This window comes from Rhipicephalus sanguineus, chromosome 4, assembly GCF_013339695.2.
Source record: "Rhipicephalus sanguineus isolate Rsan-2018 chromosome 4, BIME_Rsan_1.4, whole genome shotgun sequence".
Taxonomy (NCBI): domain Eukaryota; kingdom Metazoa; phylum Arthropoda; class Arachnida; order Ixodida; family Ixodidae; genus Rhipicephalus; species Rhipicephalus sanguineus.
In genome coordinates, this window is record NC_051179.1 from 85,272,169 (window position 1) to 85,287,693 (window position 15,525).

Sequence of the window (15,525 nt, forward strand, 5' to 3'; positions counted from 1 at the left end):
GGGTCTTCCTGGTCTTGTCGGGTAAAGGCTGGTATTCTGGAGGTAGTCCTTGTGTCCTGCGGCTTGCTCGCTGTTCGGGGTAGGCGTCGATGTCTTCGTTGCGGCCCGGACTGGGTTCACGGCCTGACGGGGGCGACCGGAACATGAGCGAAGCAGCACCTCCACCAGATGTCACGTGGTCGTGACGTCGATGAAGACAGCAGTCGGCGTTTGCAGGATGAAACTGTTTATTTGGCCGAACTTGTGGCCGGAAAATGAGAACTAGAACTACAGCAATACACGCTGTACAAATATAGCGGCGAACAGGGCGTCGTCCGTCGATCAACTGACAAGCGGTCAATCGCGTCGGCTTTTATACAGGCGGTATCGAACTTTCCAGCAATATCGCTGGTGGCGGCGTTATCTCTAGACAAAGCTGGAACGTTCGCGTGCGGGGCGCAATCTTAACAGAACGATCTACTATAGACGTGAAGCTTCTCGAACAATGCTTCGCGGACAGCGTCGAGCGTTGATAACCGTCCCTGCCGGTCAAACCCGAATACATCAAAACAAGACAAGAAGTGGGCGTGGCAATATTCTTCAGTTGGCGTGATTCGGATATGAAGTTGCTAGGAGACATGATCACTATAAAAGCACTGAATTTTGTCTTTTATCCTCGGTGTTGTGCTAAATCGGTCTGTATGAGTCGCCCGCACTGCGTAGAACATATGCTCACCCTGTGCATGAGGTCCGGCCGCTGTGCCACAGCTGCGCACGACGACAGGAACCAGCAGTCGCCGAGGGCGCCCTGGACGATGTCGTTGCGGCTTACTCCATTGACCAGCAGTTGCGGTTCGGAGACCATCTCCTGCATGGCAATCATGTGTTGGCTCTTTAAAGGCCAACTGCAACGAAATTTGACTTGGACAGAATTAGCTCGGAATGCGCAGTATATGTTGGGTAAGTAATGATAATCACAGTGAAAAATGCTGCAGTCGCGTACTTCATTTAAAATCAGTGCTCTAATTATCAGATAGAAGACGACGCGGAGCCCTAGCGGTGTGCCCGAGCGAATCGGACACAAACGGCAACGACGTAAATCGCAGCTCGCGGCCGCTCATGAGCAGAACCAGCAGAACTCCCTGCAGCCAAATCCCTTCCTTTCCTGCGTGACGCACTCTTTTGTAGGACGAAATGTGGGGCCGTAGGCTGCTGTAACACGTATGTTGCGAGCGGGACTAGCTTTCACGCTTTTCCAAAATTCGCAGTGGCATAGCTCGGCCATGCCAGGATATACGTAGCGTTAGCAAAGGTTCAGCTGATTATTCTTAGCTTTCCAGATTGTCTAGGAATATCAGCCTTCTTCTGTTCATTCTTCGTACGCTGAACCGCTAATTGACAGGCAACTGCTTCGGGATCCGATGAGATAAGCTTCTCTTCTGCGCCGTTGAGCAGCATTTGCGCTCTCCTTCTCCATGGCGTTGCCCACCTGCAAACGCAGTCAGAGGAGCTATCAAGCGGCTGCAGCACAGTGTCAGACGGCGACTGCAAAGCGAAGGCGAATAGCTGCGCGCGCGCTGGCGCCAATACGTCTGCCAAGGCTACGACGTCACTCTGGAAAGCGCAGACCAGCGGCGGCGAGTCGCGCGCGGCGGTGGCGGAGTCTGCGCGCGCGCCGGCGTCAGTTTTTCTGCCGCGGCTTCGACGCCACTCCTCCTGAACGCGCAGACAAGCAGCGGCAAGCCGCGCGCGGCGGTGTCGGAGAGCGCGTGAGATGCTAGCTCCGGTGACCCAGCTGTGTGATATCACTGATCCTCGCGCATGCGCAGCACGGTTCATGACGCTCCACGCGAAATCGGCTCCGGCTAGGCAAGTGTAGCTAACGCTACAAAAAACGTAAAGCTCCAATAGCTGCGGGTTAACGCAGTGAGGCGAAAGGAATGGAAGCTACCGAAGAGCGTGGTACTTTACGCGGCGCACTTCAAGGATGACGACTTTATGTACGACCGGTGTCTTTTCGCCCAAATACTGCTGAAACTGAAAAGAATGTTGATTCCTGACGAAGTGCCTTCACTATTCAGCCACTGCAAACCCAAGAGCGGGAAGCCCCGACCAGCGTGTGGAGAAGCACCGGCGACAAGAGGTATTCGTATTACAGAGAGCTTTAGTATAGCGTAAAATGCTTGCGTTAGCGTGGTTCGCACGCTAAAATCTAGCGTAACGCTATTCGAAAGACATTTAGTATAGCGTAAAGCAGGTAAGACGACGTCCCGCAAAGCGCTAGACTAACTGCGCTATCTATGCGCGAGTAATATAAGCTCCGAAAGCTGATTGCCTCGCTTCTAGTTGCGAGTGGTCAGAGCAGCAAATTTCGACAGAAATTCGGTTCAAAGGATTTCAAGCACGTAAACGTATTTATAGACAACAAAATGCGCTACGTTAGGTTTAATGTAAAAGTATTGGGCGCAGTCAGACAAGCAAGTGCTTGCATGCAGAAATGCATGGACGCTTTCGGTGGACATGGGAGAGTGCCAAACCAAGCACCGATATCGAAAACAACGGTGTCTTACCGTCCGTAGTCTATCAACGAAGCGAGAATACCCGATGTGTAAACCAGCAGCATCATTTATTGTGAACCAGCAAGTTCTCCAAAATAGTGTAGGGCGAGATGATAGGTGCAAAGCGGCAGCCGTTGCTTAGAGGAATGCTTTATGGGCATGTATCCGTGTTTCCTTCATGGTGGATGTTTACATACATTGTTTTTTCGTTACCATTTAAAAAGTAAACGCTCTGGCGCGGCCGCGAAGCGAATACTTCGGAGCACAAAGCAGGCGATTCGCCTGCATCGGTCGGTCTGTCGGGCTGCGGTCTGCGTCATTTCCGGTCAGCTGTAATGGCGTTGTTTTACAGCGAAAGCTGTTATGGGATCACATCAAGGGCCGTTTTTGGCACCGTAGTTGTCCGCCGCCGGTGTCCGTAACCACTATCGCTCGAAATAAGAAAAAAACGAAACAAAGAAAAATTTTCAGGATGGAACGAGGTTCGAACCTGGGTCCTCTGCGTGGGAGCCAAGTTATCCTCTTGATAAGTCTCGTGGCACTGGTGACTTTGCCTTCGAGCTTCCTCACGGTTTCACCGTTAGCTCCGTTGTCCTCAATGATTATTCCGAGAATTTTGGTCTTGTTGCATTCCGTCTTGTGTGTATAGGCTGGCTTCCTCGTACTCCCGAGGTGTCGTGTAGCTCTTTGGCGGTGTGCCTCTACACGTTGGCCGGTAAATGAGTAGTTCGAACGTGCGAGTTTGAGTCCCGTTCCTTGGAGACAGTCTTCGACGTTGTAATGCGTTCTCAATTTGGCCGACACCGCCGCGGTCCGCCGTGATGGTTATGTCGTCTGCGTATGGATTTCTTCAAATTTCTGTAGTTTGCTGCAGAGCCCAAGCGTGACTAGGCTGAAAAGGAGCTGAGATATAACATTGCCTTGGAGTGTCTTTTAGAATAGTTTGAAAGAGCCTATGTTACGGGCTCAGATGTTCCTTTCCTTGCGGCACGGCTGAGGGGACCACTGAGAACCAGGCTAGCGATTGAGAATTCGATGAGATCGGGGCCCGATCACGCTATCTTGTTTTACTCTTGAAGGCGAAGCTCAAGAGTCCCCCAGATTTCACAGCGAAAGCTGTTATGAGGTCAGAACAAGGGCCATTTTTGGCGCCGTAGTTGTCCGCCGCCACCGCTGGTGTCCGTAACCACTATCGCTCGAAATAAAAAAAAACTAAATAAGAAAAAATATCCGGGATGGAACGAGGTTCGAACTTGGGCCCTCTGCGTGGGAACCCAGCATTCTACCTCAGAGCCATGCCGGTGCTTGAAACTGTCTTGCAAAAAGACCTTAAACAGGCTTCATGTCGGGAAGGAACCACATTTACCTATGTGAAGTGGTGTGGTAGAAGAGCAAAATAACGACCATGCGTCACACAATGCGAATTCTGTAACCAGGCTTAACACAATGCGAATTGCGCAACGAGTGGGTTGTTGAATGCTTCCAACCCATTACAAAGTGATCTGCCATAATTCTTCATCGTCATCAGCCACAGCATCAACAAAGTGCACATAATGCCTTACAGGTGTTTAGCAGGTACCATGGTTCTCCGCAGAATGACGAAAAATTGCATAGTGGCTGCTTCTCTACTTCACAAAAATTATGATGATTTTTAGTATAGTGGGTTCCTCGCAAGTGCACTTCTATTGGTTGCCAAGGAAGCCCATAAGGCTCCCATGATCCACTTCCTCAGGGTTTCAATCAGGGCTGGGCAGAGAAGAAGAAAACGGGAGAGAGGAAAGACAGGGATGTTAACCAGTTTGGCATAACCGGTATGCTACCCTGTACAGGGGGAAGGGATGGGGGAGATCGAAAGAAGAGTAAAGAAAGAGAGAAAGAGAGGGGAACACACACGCACAAACATAACGTCACAGCGCAGAGCGGCAGTCTTGTGCCGTATGCGGCATCATTAAAAAGTCTACAGCCGCTCGTGTAAGTCTGTTGTCCTTAGGAATTTGAGCAATGCCTTGGTTGCTTGAACTCTCGATGACTTATCAGGATGGCACTGGAGAATCGTGTCTAGTGTCAACGGTCTGTTGTGAAGATGAGCGAATACCAGGGATCGTCTCTGCGCAGCGTAGCGAGGACAGTCGCAGAAGATATATTGCAAGGTCTCCTCGGTGCCGCAGGCGTCGCAAAGAGCGTTGTCGGCCATCCCTATTCGAAACGAATATGACTTCGTGAAAGCCACTCTTAGCCATAAGCGGCATAGCAGAGTGGCCTCTCTTCGGCGGAGTTCGGATGGTATTTGAAGTCGCCGCAACTCGTTGAGGTGGTGTTGCCGATAGTTTTGGCTTCTTGACGTATTCAGTGTTGAGTGCGAAATATTCTTTGCGATCCTTTGAAGCATGGCAGCAGCATCAGACCTTGAAAGCGGTATAGCCTCTTCCTTGTCTCCTTGCAAAGCTGACCGAGCAGCATTATTGGCATGTTCGTTGCCAAGCACGCCGCAGTGACTTGGCAACCATTGAAATGTCACTTGGTGTCCCTTCTCGAATGACGTATGAATGAGGTGTCTTATCTCGAATACCAGTTGTTCATATGGTCCACGCCGCAGGGCTGACAAGAGAGATTGTAGGGCTGCTTTGGAGTCACTAAAAATTGACCATCGCTGCGGTTGTTCGCGATTGATAACACAAAGTGCAGCGCGAAGAGCTGTCAGTTCAGCAGCTGTTGATGTTGTTGGGTGGTCGGTCTTAAAGCTAACAGTTACACCTTTCGCTGGGACAACTACTGCCCCGGACGAATCACGGATGGTCGTTGAGCCGTCGGTGTAAACATGTATGTGGTCGGTGTATTTCTCGTGCAGTAGAAGCAGAGATAGCTGTTTCAGGACAGGCGATGACAAATCAGATTTTTTCTTGATTCCTGGTACAATGAGATACTCGGAAAAGTATTCCGGAATACAGATATCGAAATACATGGACCGGAAGCGTAAAATACAGATACTGAGATACATTTGCCTTTAGCGTAACGGGATATTTCGGAGATACTTTTGCAATATGACGAAAAAAGTATTCCGGAATACAGATACTGCAATATTTCTTTTTTACAGATACAGATACTTCTTTTTTTCATTTCAAAGATGCTCGTATTCCGCAAGGACATTTATTAGTGCGGCATAATGGTGTAAATAAAGCTGCAGTGCATTGAACCTTTTAGTTTATTTGTTTATTAGAGTACCCTCAGCGCCATTAAAACATCACAGGGGGGTGGCTTACAAAGTACATAATTAATAATAATGACATAATTACACATATAAATCGCAATAAAAAAGTACACTATTTCACAGCAACACTAACAAGCATTGGGCACCGACATCGACATGCTTGGTGACAACTAAATCAGCTATGCCAGAAATAGCATAGTTTAAGCAAATCACTCGAATCACTAATGAATACCAGTGAATTGAGAAAAAGTATACATTTAGTTTGCACATAAGATCGGCTTTGCTGAGCAGGTTGCTGTGTGAGCTTCTGAAGCAGGCTGTCTTCTAGACAGTGTCGATTCGGCCTCAGCACAAGACTCGCGAAAGAATGAAAAAAGTCTATCTAGTGCTCAACTCACGCGTCAACTCATTTCCGACAAAAAGAAAATGCAACGAGATACCCGTGTCCTGCATTGTATCGCGATACAAGCAATACATCGTAAAAGTATTTCACTACTGAGATACAAATACATTTTTCAAATGTATCTCGATACAGAAATACAGATATTCAAAAGTATCTCTGAAATACTATCGCGATACTCTTGTATCGCGATACGGCCCAGCCCTGGTTTCAATAAAGTTATTTCTGTCTCTCTGTCTCTCTCACGTTAGCGTATGTCATAAAGCGTGGTGGGAGAGTGACATAACGACCGGGCGTCACACAATGCGAATTAAGTAACTAGTGGGTCCTTTAAAGCTTCCAACCCATTACAAAAGCTCAGTCGTAATTCTTCATCGTCATTAGCCATCGCGTCAAGAAACTGCTCATAATGCCTTACAGATGGTACCTCGCTTCTCCGCAGAATGACGAGTAATGTCGTGGTGGGTGTTTCCTAACTTCACAAAAATTATGATTTGTGGCGTAGTGGATACGTTGCTAGTGTACTTGTGCTAGTAGCCACAAGAGAATTTATAACGGGCTCTAGAAATGCCGCTTTCGAGCTTTCGCTGTGACTGTGCTGCGCTTTCCGCGCAGGCCTGGCGTTTTTATTTTCTAGTTTCGGTATCAGAAATCGCGTTGTTGGCGGGTATTTTTCTTACGTAACCACTTGCATTTCGAAGGTGAAATTTGGCAGGTAGCATTATCCCCAGCTAGACTGCCTACAAATTGGCTGTTTGAGTTTTGCGAAATTTCGTTGCAGTTGGCCTTTAATAAAAGCGATGGCACCGTGAGCAAAAAATAAATAAAAAAAAATAAAGGCAGCTTAGTACTAGTGGTGCCAAGCCTGAAGGAAGTGCGGGGCTGGGCGGTCTGCCTCGTTTCTCTTTATTTTCTCTTTCTTTCGTCCTCTCTTTCTTTCTCTTTTTCTCTCGGTTTTTATAACTGTTTTTTGTCGGTTGATTTTTATTCCTGTATTTTTCTCTATACATATTTCTTTCTCTTTCTCACTCTTTCTATCTTTCTTTCCCTTTCTTTGTCTCCCTCCATTTCTCGCTTATTCTTTTCTTTCTATCTTTTTCTTCTGTCTCTCTTTCTATTTCTTTCTTTCTCTTTCTTTGAATTCGCTCTCTTTCCATCCTTCTTTTTCCTTCTATCTAGCACTCTGTTTTTTCTATCTCTTTTTGTGTCTGTTTCATTCGATAGTTTTCTCTCTTTGCGTATTTCTTACTCTGTCTTTCTGTCTTTAGGTGAATAGCACTATAGCGGCCCGGCTTATCTCATGTCGCATGGTCACGCAGTGGCCAATACAGGCCTAAAACAAAGCTAACAATGCTCCAAACCAGTGCAACATAAACTAACAAGGTCTAAAATAATATGCACGACAGAAGTAACCAAGAAATAATCGCAATAGTTTACCTAAATCACGAAATACGCTTCCTACATGCGGCTGATAACAGCGCCAAGCAAGGGAGGGCGCCACCGCCTCACCAAGAGCGCTATCGCCGAGGCGGTAGCAAGCGCTAAGGGAATAGCTGAGTTGTCCGTGCACTGCCTCGGGTTTCACGGTAGTGGAGCTGCAATAAGCGTAAGACTTCGAACTACATCAATACCTACACAAGAACGACATTCGTTAGAAAAAGCGAGCCGCGGAAACCGTTTAATTTCTGCCCCATAACGGACGAGCCGGCGTCGCAGACGAGTTGTCATATTTTTCTGTCTTTCTTCCCTTTCTTTCTCCCTGTCTCTCTCTTTATATCTCTTTCTTTCTCTCTCTCTCTCTCTCTTTAAACTCTTTCCCTCGCCCATGAGAGTTATTACGTCCCACGCCGGACAAATCGGCGCACATGTTCTGGAAGCGAAGCAGCAGATGAAGAAGAGGACGAGGAGCATGAAGAGAGCGCGTGCCGATCCATGATGACGATAGTTTTCTGTTCTCTCTACACGGAATAACAGTCCGCTTAAGCACCTCCGCTGTTAAAAAAATGTACGCAAGTGTCGTGATGTCTTATGAAGGTTACCACGTGCGTTCAAATACGTTATATTCATATGTTCTAGCAACCATTACTGCAGTGAACAGTATTCAAGAATCAATGCCAGTTTATATTATCATGGAAAGTTTTCAGCGCGCACAACAAACAAAGACGAAAGGGAAGAAGAGAAACAAAGACAGATATCTTGTTTGTTGAGCGCGCTGAGAACTTTCCATAATGAATTCCTCTCAACTCGCCCGGTTTTCGGTACGTTTACACAGCAGTTTATGTACTTGCATTCTTGCCTGCAGAAAGTGTTCTTTTAGTTCTGACTGCTTGTTATTGAAATTTCTCATGACATTCTTAAGGGGACTGTCTACCATCCTTCATTGTTTTACAGCGAAAGCTGTTATGAGATCATTTCACCTGCCGTTTTTGGCGCCGTAGTTGTCCGCCGCCGCCGCCGGTGTCCATAACCAGTATCGCTCGAAATAAGAAAAAAAACGAAATAAGAAAAAAATTCCAGGATGGAACGAGATTCGAACCTGGGCCCCCTCTGCGTGGGAGCCCAGTATTCAACCTCTGAGAAATGCCGGTGCTTGAAACTGCTTTGCAAAAAGGTCCTATACAGGCTTCATGTCGTGAAGGAACCACATTAGCAAATGCAATATAGCGTGGTAGAACAGTAAAATAAGCACCAAGCGTCGCACAACGCGAATTCTGTAAGCAGACGTCACACAATGCGAATTGCGCAACGAGTAGGTTGTTGAATGCTTCCAACCCATTACAAAGGGCTCTGCCATAATTCTTCATCGTCATCAGGCACAACATCAATAAAGTGCGCATAATGCCTTACATGCGTTTAGCAGGTACCAACGCTCTCCGTAGAATCACGAAAAATGGCACAGTGCCTGCTGCCCTACTTCTCAAAAATTACAATGATTTATAGCGTAGTGGGTTCCTCGCAAGTGCACTTGTATTGGTTGCCAAGGAAGCCCATAAGCGCATGATCCATTTCCTCGGGGTCTCAGTAAAGTTCCTCGCCCCCCCCCCCTCTCTCTCTCCCACGTTAACGCATGTTATACAGCATGGCGGGCGAGGGAAATAGCGACCGGGCGTCACCCAATGCAAATTACATAACTGGTGGGCCGTTTAAAGCTTCCAACCCATTACAAAGGGCTGGGCCATAGTTCTTCATCGTCATCAGTCGTCGCGTCAACAAAGTGCACACAATGCTTTACAGACGTGTAGCTGGTGCCTCGCTTCTCCGCAGAATGACGAATAATGGCTTAGTGGGTGCTTCCCAACTTCACAAAAATTGTGATTTATGGCGTAGTGGGTACCTTGCTAGTGTACTTGTATTAGTAGCCCCAAGAGAGCTTACAACGTGCTCTAGAAACGCCGCTCTTCCAGCTTTCGCTGTGACTGTGCTGCGGTTTCAGCGCAGGCCTGGCGCTTTTCTGTTTTGTGCCGCAATAGAAAGCGTACCGTCTGAAGTGCCCAACCTTGCAGCGGTTTCTCTGGAAAGTGAGTAGAAATTTTTAAAACAGAATTATCGATCTGCGTTCCGTCTTCTTCCATTGGCGTGAAACATGCCCACGACTCTGGTTGTTGGACGCGATGAAATTGTAGTGCCGGTAAAAATTAAAACCCAAAGCACATGTGATTTCTGTAGGATTACTTTACCTTCGCTGAACACTAATATAATGAATGTAACAGTCGTTCTCAGCTCACTAACGGTTAAATGAAGCGTTATTATACAGTTACAGAACACTTGTTTTGCTGTAATCGCAGTCTATGCGTTTATTTTAACACTGCTGCCGCAATCCAGGCCATGTTTAGTCCTCAAAAATAGACGATAAATGCACGCCTTCACAGCGCAGCCCATGTGAGACATCCTAACAATACAACGGCATGGTACGACCAGCGCGGAGGGCCGCATGGAATAGCGCATGAGTTGAAGCCTTTTTGGATGCGTGAGAAAAAAATGAAAAAATTAACTCTCTGACGCAACCGAAAGTTGTCTCAAGTGCGTAAAATACAATTTCAAGTTATACATCTTGTTTTTAAGCAAAATGAGTCTACATGCGAGGATTTCTTGTCCTACCAGTACACTGACCACATCGCTGTTCGGTGACCCTAGCGTTCATTCTTTCACGATTTTCATCATCAAATTAAAAATATTATTCTTTTTTTATGGAGCAAAAGCATGTTCGTTGCCGTCGATGTGACGAACGATCTTCTGATTTTCACCACAATCAGAAAATTGTTTCCGAGCGGTAGACAATCCCTTTAATTTTGTTCAAAAGTTACATACGAACAATATGACGCTATAGTGTCATATTGATCGTATGTGACTTATGCATGATTAGCGCTGCGCACTGCCTATAGAGCGCGTGTTCTTGGTCTGCCAACTTTAATTTCCCGTCTCTCTGCTCCGTGCGTGCAAGCAAACAAACTTTAGTAAGCCTTCTTTTTTTTTCCATTTCACTCTCTCTCTCTTCCACATTACGTCATGCGACATCTCACACGCAAAATAATAGCAAGAAGAATAGCTGTCACAGCTGACCGTGTACTATCAGCCGTTTTCTGTCGCTCTTAATCATTGGCTTCAGCTGAGAAACAGAAACGTCGTTTAAGCGCCTATTACGTTATAGACGAAGGAGCGGCGAAACAATTGGACGTACGTGTGGTCTGAGCCAGGTGACCCTTCCAGGTACGGGCCTGCGATGCGTGAATAGTGACGACTCGGCAGGCGGGAAGTGGCTGTCCACGAACAGCTCCGTCAGAGGCAGGTTGCGAATAGCCTGCTCGTCCTCGAGCGCGGTCTTCTGCACTCGCAAAGAACGCGCCTTTAGGGTTCGAGGACAACACTGATGGGAAAACAGTATCGACAACGAGGCGTTGTACGATATTTTCAGTGCGCTGCTGAGGCGCGTGGACAGAGTTCGGTGAGGAGGCTCCGGAAATGACACATATTTAACGATATAGAAGCGTGCCTTTATCAACGTTTGTTTTAGTGATGCGTCCGTCCAAGCTCTGTCCACGACAATGCACGCTACAATCAGAGCATGCGTTCCCACATTGTCCTAGCTGACCTTTTGCTGACCTGAAATTGGAGGGCGTGCCAATAAATGTTGCTGACTTTTTGCTAGTCTTCGTGCTACAGCGCTGCTGTCGGTCTGCGAAGCTTCAGCACCGATACCCCATTATATTTACTCGGCAGAAAACATCGCTCTTGCATGCCGTCTCGAAAGCAATCCTGTGAAAGGTCTACGAATATTTCTTCCTGAAATGAATGTAGTACATGCAGGCCACTTTTCCTGGCAATACGTTCGCTTTTACGGGTTCATTTCCCGCCACCTTGCTTGTTGCAATACTTTCGTGATAGCTACGGGAGGCACGGCTCTCAAGTAAGGACCTGGATAGCCAGTCGGCCTTCATGAACCAAGCTAAGCGAGTCGCAGTAGCAAGTGGAGCCCTGGACTGAGGGCCCCACCGAAACCTCCCGTCACGCCAAATAACTGTAGAGCAAAGTTTCTTTCCTCCTCCTCATCCTCAACGGCATTTACTCATAACTGACATCCGTTGAATTGCTTTTGGACTGAGTACTGGACTATCCGGCCCAACTGTCCAAGCGGTGACGAAACCAAGTTAGAAGTGAGCTCGCAGCCAGAGTTACACTGTCGACACGACTACCTGCGGCTACCTCGACAATTTCTGACACCCAGATTTGATGGTTTCCGACTGTAAGTGAACTGCAACGCATGACATATGTCATCACAGGCGTTTTCTTTTTTTGGTGCATCACTTATTACAACGATGGGAAAGAAAAGTGCGCGCAGAAGTTTACTTCGTTTACAAGCGCAGGAATTGAAGCGAGCATAAAAAAGTCTTCACCGCATACGATTCGTATAGCGAATGCCTCGACTCGAAGGTATGTATCGCATTAAGAAAGGCCACGTCATACGCGTGTTGTGCACGAAACTTCACGTTCTATACTACAGAAGGAATAAGGCGCCAACGAGATGAACACAAAAGACACGGACAAGCGCTTCTCGGTGTCGCTTGTTGTATTCGTCTCGTCTCGTTGGCACTTTATTCCTTCCGTGAGATGCACCCACTAGCCCAGCAAGAAGTTCTCACGTTTTATACTTTCTTACGTACTCCACCAGGTCCTTCAGAAAACTTATTGCTCGGGAATAGTTGCAGACAGCGCACGCACATGCACCCTTAATAGGAATTCAAGACCATCGCGCTGTCATCCAGTGCGCTATTTTCCCATCCTCCCCCTCCAACAGGAGATAAAGGGCATGTAGTTTCTGATTAATGCCACAGGAAACTGGCAAGCGAAGAATGGGGGAATCGGGTCAGTGCTGTCGTCATTGGCAGGTAGGGGATCGTCCTCCTTCATCACCGTCCCCGCAAAAGGTTGGGCCGCGGTGCTGATGAGAGCTGTCACACCGCTCACCAGCTGCTGCCCCAATGTAATGGGCGCCCTTGGAGGAGCCGGGCCAGCGGGCACTGCGAACGTGATCGGCAGTCGAACGCCGTCGATTCGGCACCACCATCGGCGCCTAAAGCCCGGCACCCTTCCTGGGTTTCTTTTTTTTTTCATTTGTGACTTTTGTTTTCGGCCCAAATACACTCACTGCCGATGCGTGACCAGGGGTGACCGCAGGACCATGACACTGCCCTGACATAGTACTGTGCCGCATAGCAAAATTTGGTTCAGGGACATTCTGCGATAACGCACCGATGTGTAAGGCGCCATGCCTGACATATTCGCGTAAAAGGAGGTAGTCTTAGATTTAGCATCTTACCACAACGGAGACGACCTTAGCCCATGCAAGGCCTCAAACTCTGCTTGCATTATACTGTAAGCCGGTTTGGTTTCTGCAATTCCTGCATTTACAGTGCGCCAAGTTATGTGTATATTAAGACGCCGACTTTAAGACTCAATTAATGAACGTGCTTCTTAGCAAGCATTAAAAGACATGTGCATAATAGTAATAGTAATAATAATAACAACAACAATAATATAATAGCTGATGTTCTACGCGCTAAAACCGCGCTGCGATTATGAGCCACCCCTTAGTGGAGGGCTTCGGAAATTTCGACCATCCGGTGTTCTTTAAGGTGCACTGAAACCGCATAGTACTGGGGCTTTTAGTACTGCGCCTCCATCAAAAATGCGACCGCGGACTACCGGGATCGAACCCGCGACTTTCTGGTCAGCAGCCGAGAACCGTAACCACTGTACCACCATGATGAACTTGATATACCACCAGACTTGATGTACCACGAAAGGCGATACATTTTCGTGTCACTGATTTCATTTGATCGCGGAGCGTTCTTTATGGAGATGTCTACAGAACACGCTGTTAAGGGGCACGGCACGTTGAATAATCGGTTGTACTTTGATAATGACCGCGAACTCTTTACCTTTCTTTTCGCTTATCCGCTCCAACCTTCCCTTCATTTACGTCATTTCTTCTCTTTACCTTCACCTGTGCATTACTTCAAAGAAGTACCATCACTGAGGTGAAAAGTAGTAAAGTATGAATAATGTAATGGCACAGGCCCAATAGCAATTCATATCACGTATGTCAAACGCAGAGACGTCTCATTGAGTTTCTTTGTCGCCTCACCGTGACTCGGAGTGGGTGAAGCGAGTGGACGTCGGGTAGCTCGAAGGCCACGGAGCTGGCCTCGTACGCCGAGTCCGGCCTCGCCGCAGTATCGTCAGCGTGGCAGCAGCTGTCCTGGGCCAGTCCCTGTGACGACCGGTAGCCCGAGGCGTCGGGGCCCACTCGCGCCGCCGGACGTATGGGCCACACGCGCACTGCCCGCGGGCTGCGACCTCCCGCCGCGCGGTCCTGCGCCGAGGCCTCGGGGTGCCACGCCGTCACCGAACACGAGGGCCCGCACCCCATCTTCCACCGGCGTCGCCTCCTCCTCCCCGCCGTATGGTCAATCTGGAAGTTTGTGTAAGACGGTGGTCAGTACGCTTCGTAACCTATTAGCAAAGCCCCACGTGTGACAGCTATTCCGTGCTTTACGCGACAACACGCAAACACACAACCAGGCAGGCAAGCCATGTGTGTCCCTTGCATGCCTCATTTAGAAGACTGCGTATACAGTGACACTAGCGCACTGCAATGCGCAGCGCGGCAACCCGCACGCCGGAGATTCTTCAGTGTCGGAGATAAGTATGTTACCGTGTGCGGCGCTTCATCATACTTTCTGCAGTAAGCTAGATTGGCGGTGAAAGCTGCGGATTACGATAGTGACCCAGGCTTGAGTCTAGCGCACGGTTAACTTCTTTTTTTTTTAATTTGTCAAACTAACATTGTTTAGAACGTTAAAAATAACGCACCTGTTGCTGTTCGCAGTGATATGATGACGCAGATCAAGTTCTGCCTGTATCTTCAATTTGCCACTCTTGTACAAAGTAATTGGCCCCCCACTCACGAATGCAGACAGAAAATAAGAAGGGCGGCCTACAACATCACTTGTACAGTATATGCTCTTCAAGTGGAATTAATTCTCACCAAGCCAGATAAAATTTACCAGCCCTGCAGCTCACTTCACACCACGATGCGTTCTCGCCTTCCGCTACGATTCCTTCAGACAAGTGGGGCGCACAAGGCCTCACGTGTGGTGAGACAGGGGCGTGCTCACAGCGCGCACTGCACGCTGGCGCACTGACGACGGGAACGAGCAGTGCCAGGGGATTACACACTATCGAAAAGAACAATGCCTCATTGTATATATGTTAGATTTACGATTAATGGCCGTGTCCTCCATATAGGCGAATCTTGCAAGCTGTCGAGGTTATTTAAAGCAGTTAACAGAAGGGGAATGCACCATGAGCCAATTTCTCTGATTATTTTGTTTTATTTGTGTTTCTATAGCTCCACCTTTAAATACCTCGAGTAAGTACGATAGCCCGAGGACTACCGCGGTTGCCGACCGTCCTACATATTCCCGCTCTAGTTTGAGCGTTCGGGCCGGCGCTGCGTGCTCGTGCGCGACTCATCAATCCTTGCGGCGCACGAAAGGCGTCCTATCAGAAAGGACGTTAATTTCAGCCTTCCATTTCGGCCGCCGGTTGTGGGTATACACTCAGTGTACCAGAGTCTCCCGCTTGAAACGCGCCTCGCTCAGCACGGCAACGGCCTGCATTCGGCGGAGCTGAGTGCTTCAGCGTCGAGACATCATCGAGCGACTGTCACGACATTGGCAAACAAACGCTCCCTTCTCCCGCGCGCCTTTTTTTTTATACCTTTCCCCTGCCCTGCTGTCCTGTCCCGCCGCCGACCTCTTCGGCGTTGGCTCAACAAGAGGGTTCAGAGCTCGCCTTCTCTCCGTCGCCCTCGAAACGAC

The 15,525-nt window shown here is 48.2% G+C and overlaps 1 protein-coding gene across 1 annotated transcript in view; it reads right to left on the reverse strand.

Moving 5' to 3' along the window:
- Window positions 1-12,910, reverse strand: part of LOC119391365 (calpain-B) — a 39,853-nt gene extending 26,943 nt beyond the window's left edge. The window contains exons 1-3 of the mRNA XM_037659049.2: window positions 12,893-12,910; window positions 10,824-10,967; window positions 716-847 (exon numbers count right to left, since the gene is read on the reverse strand). Coding sequence (XP_037514977.2) covers window positions 716-847; window positions 10,824-10,967; window positions 12,893-12,910 — 294 coding nt within the window. The remainder of the gene's footprint in view (window positions 1-715; window positions 848-10,823; window positions 10,968-12,892) is intronic.
- Window positions 12,911-15,525: the final 2,615 nt, after the last annotated feature.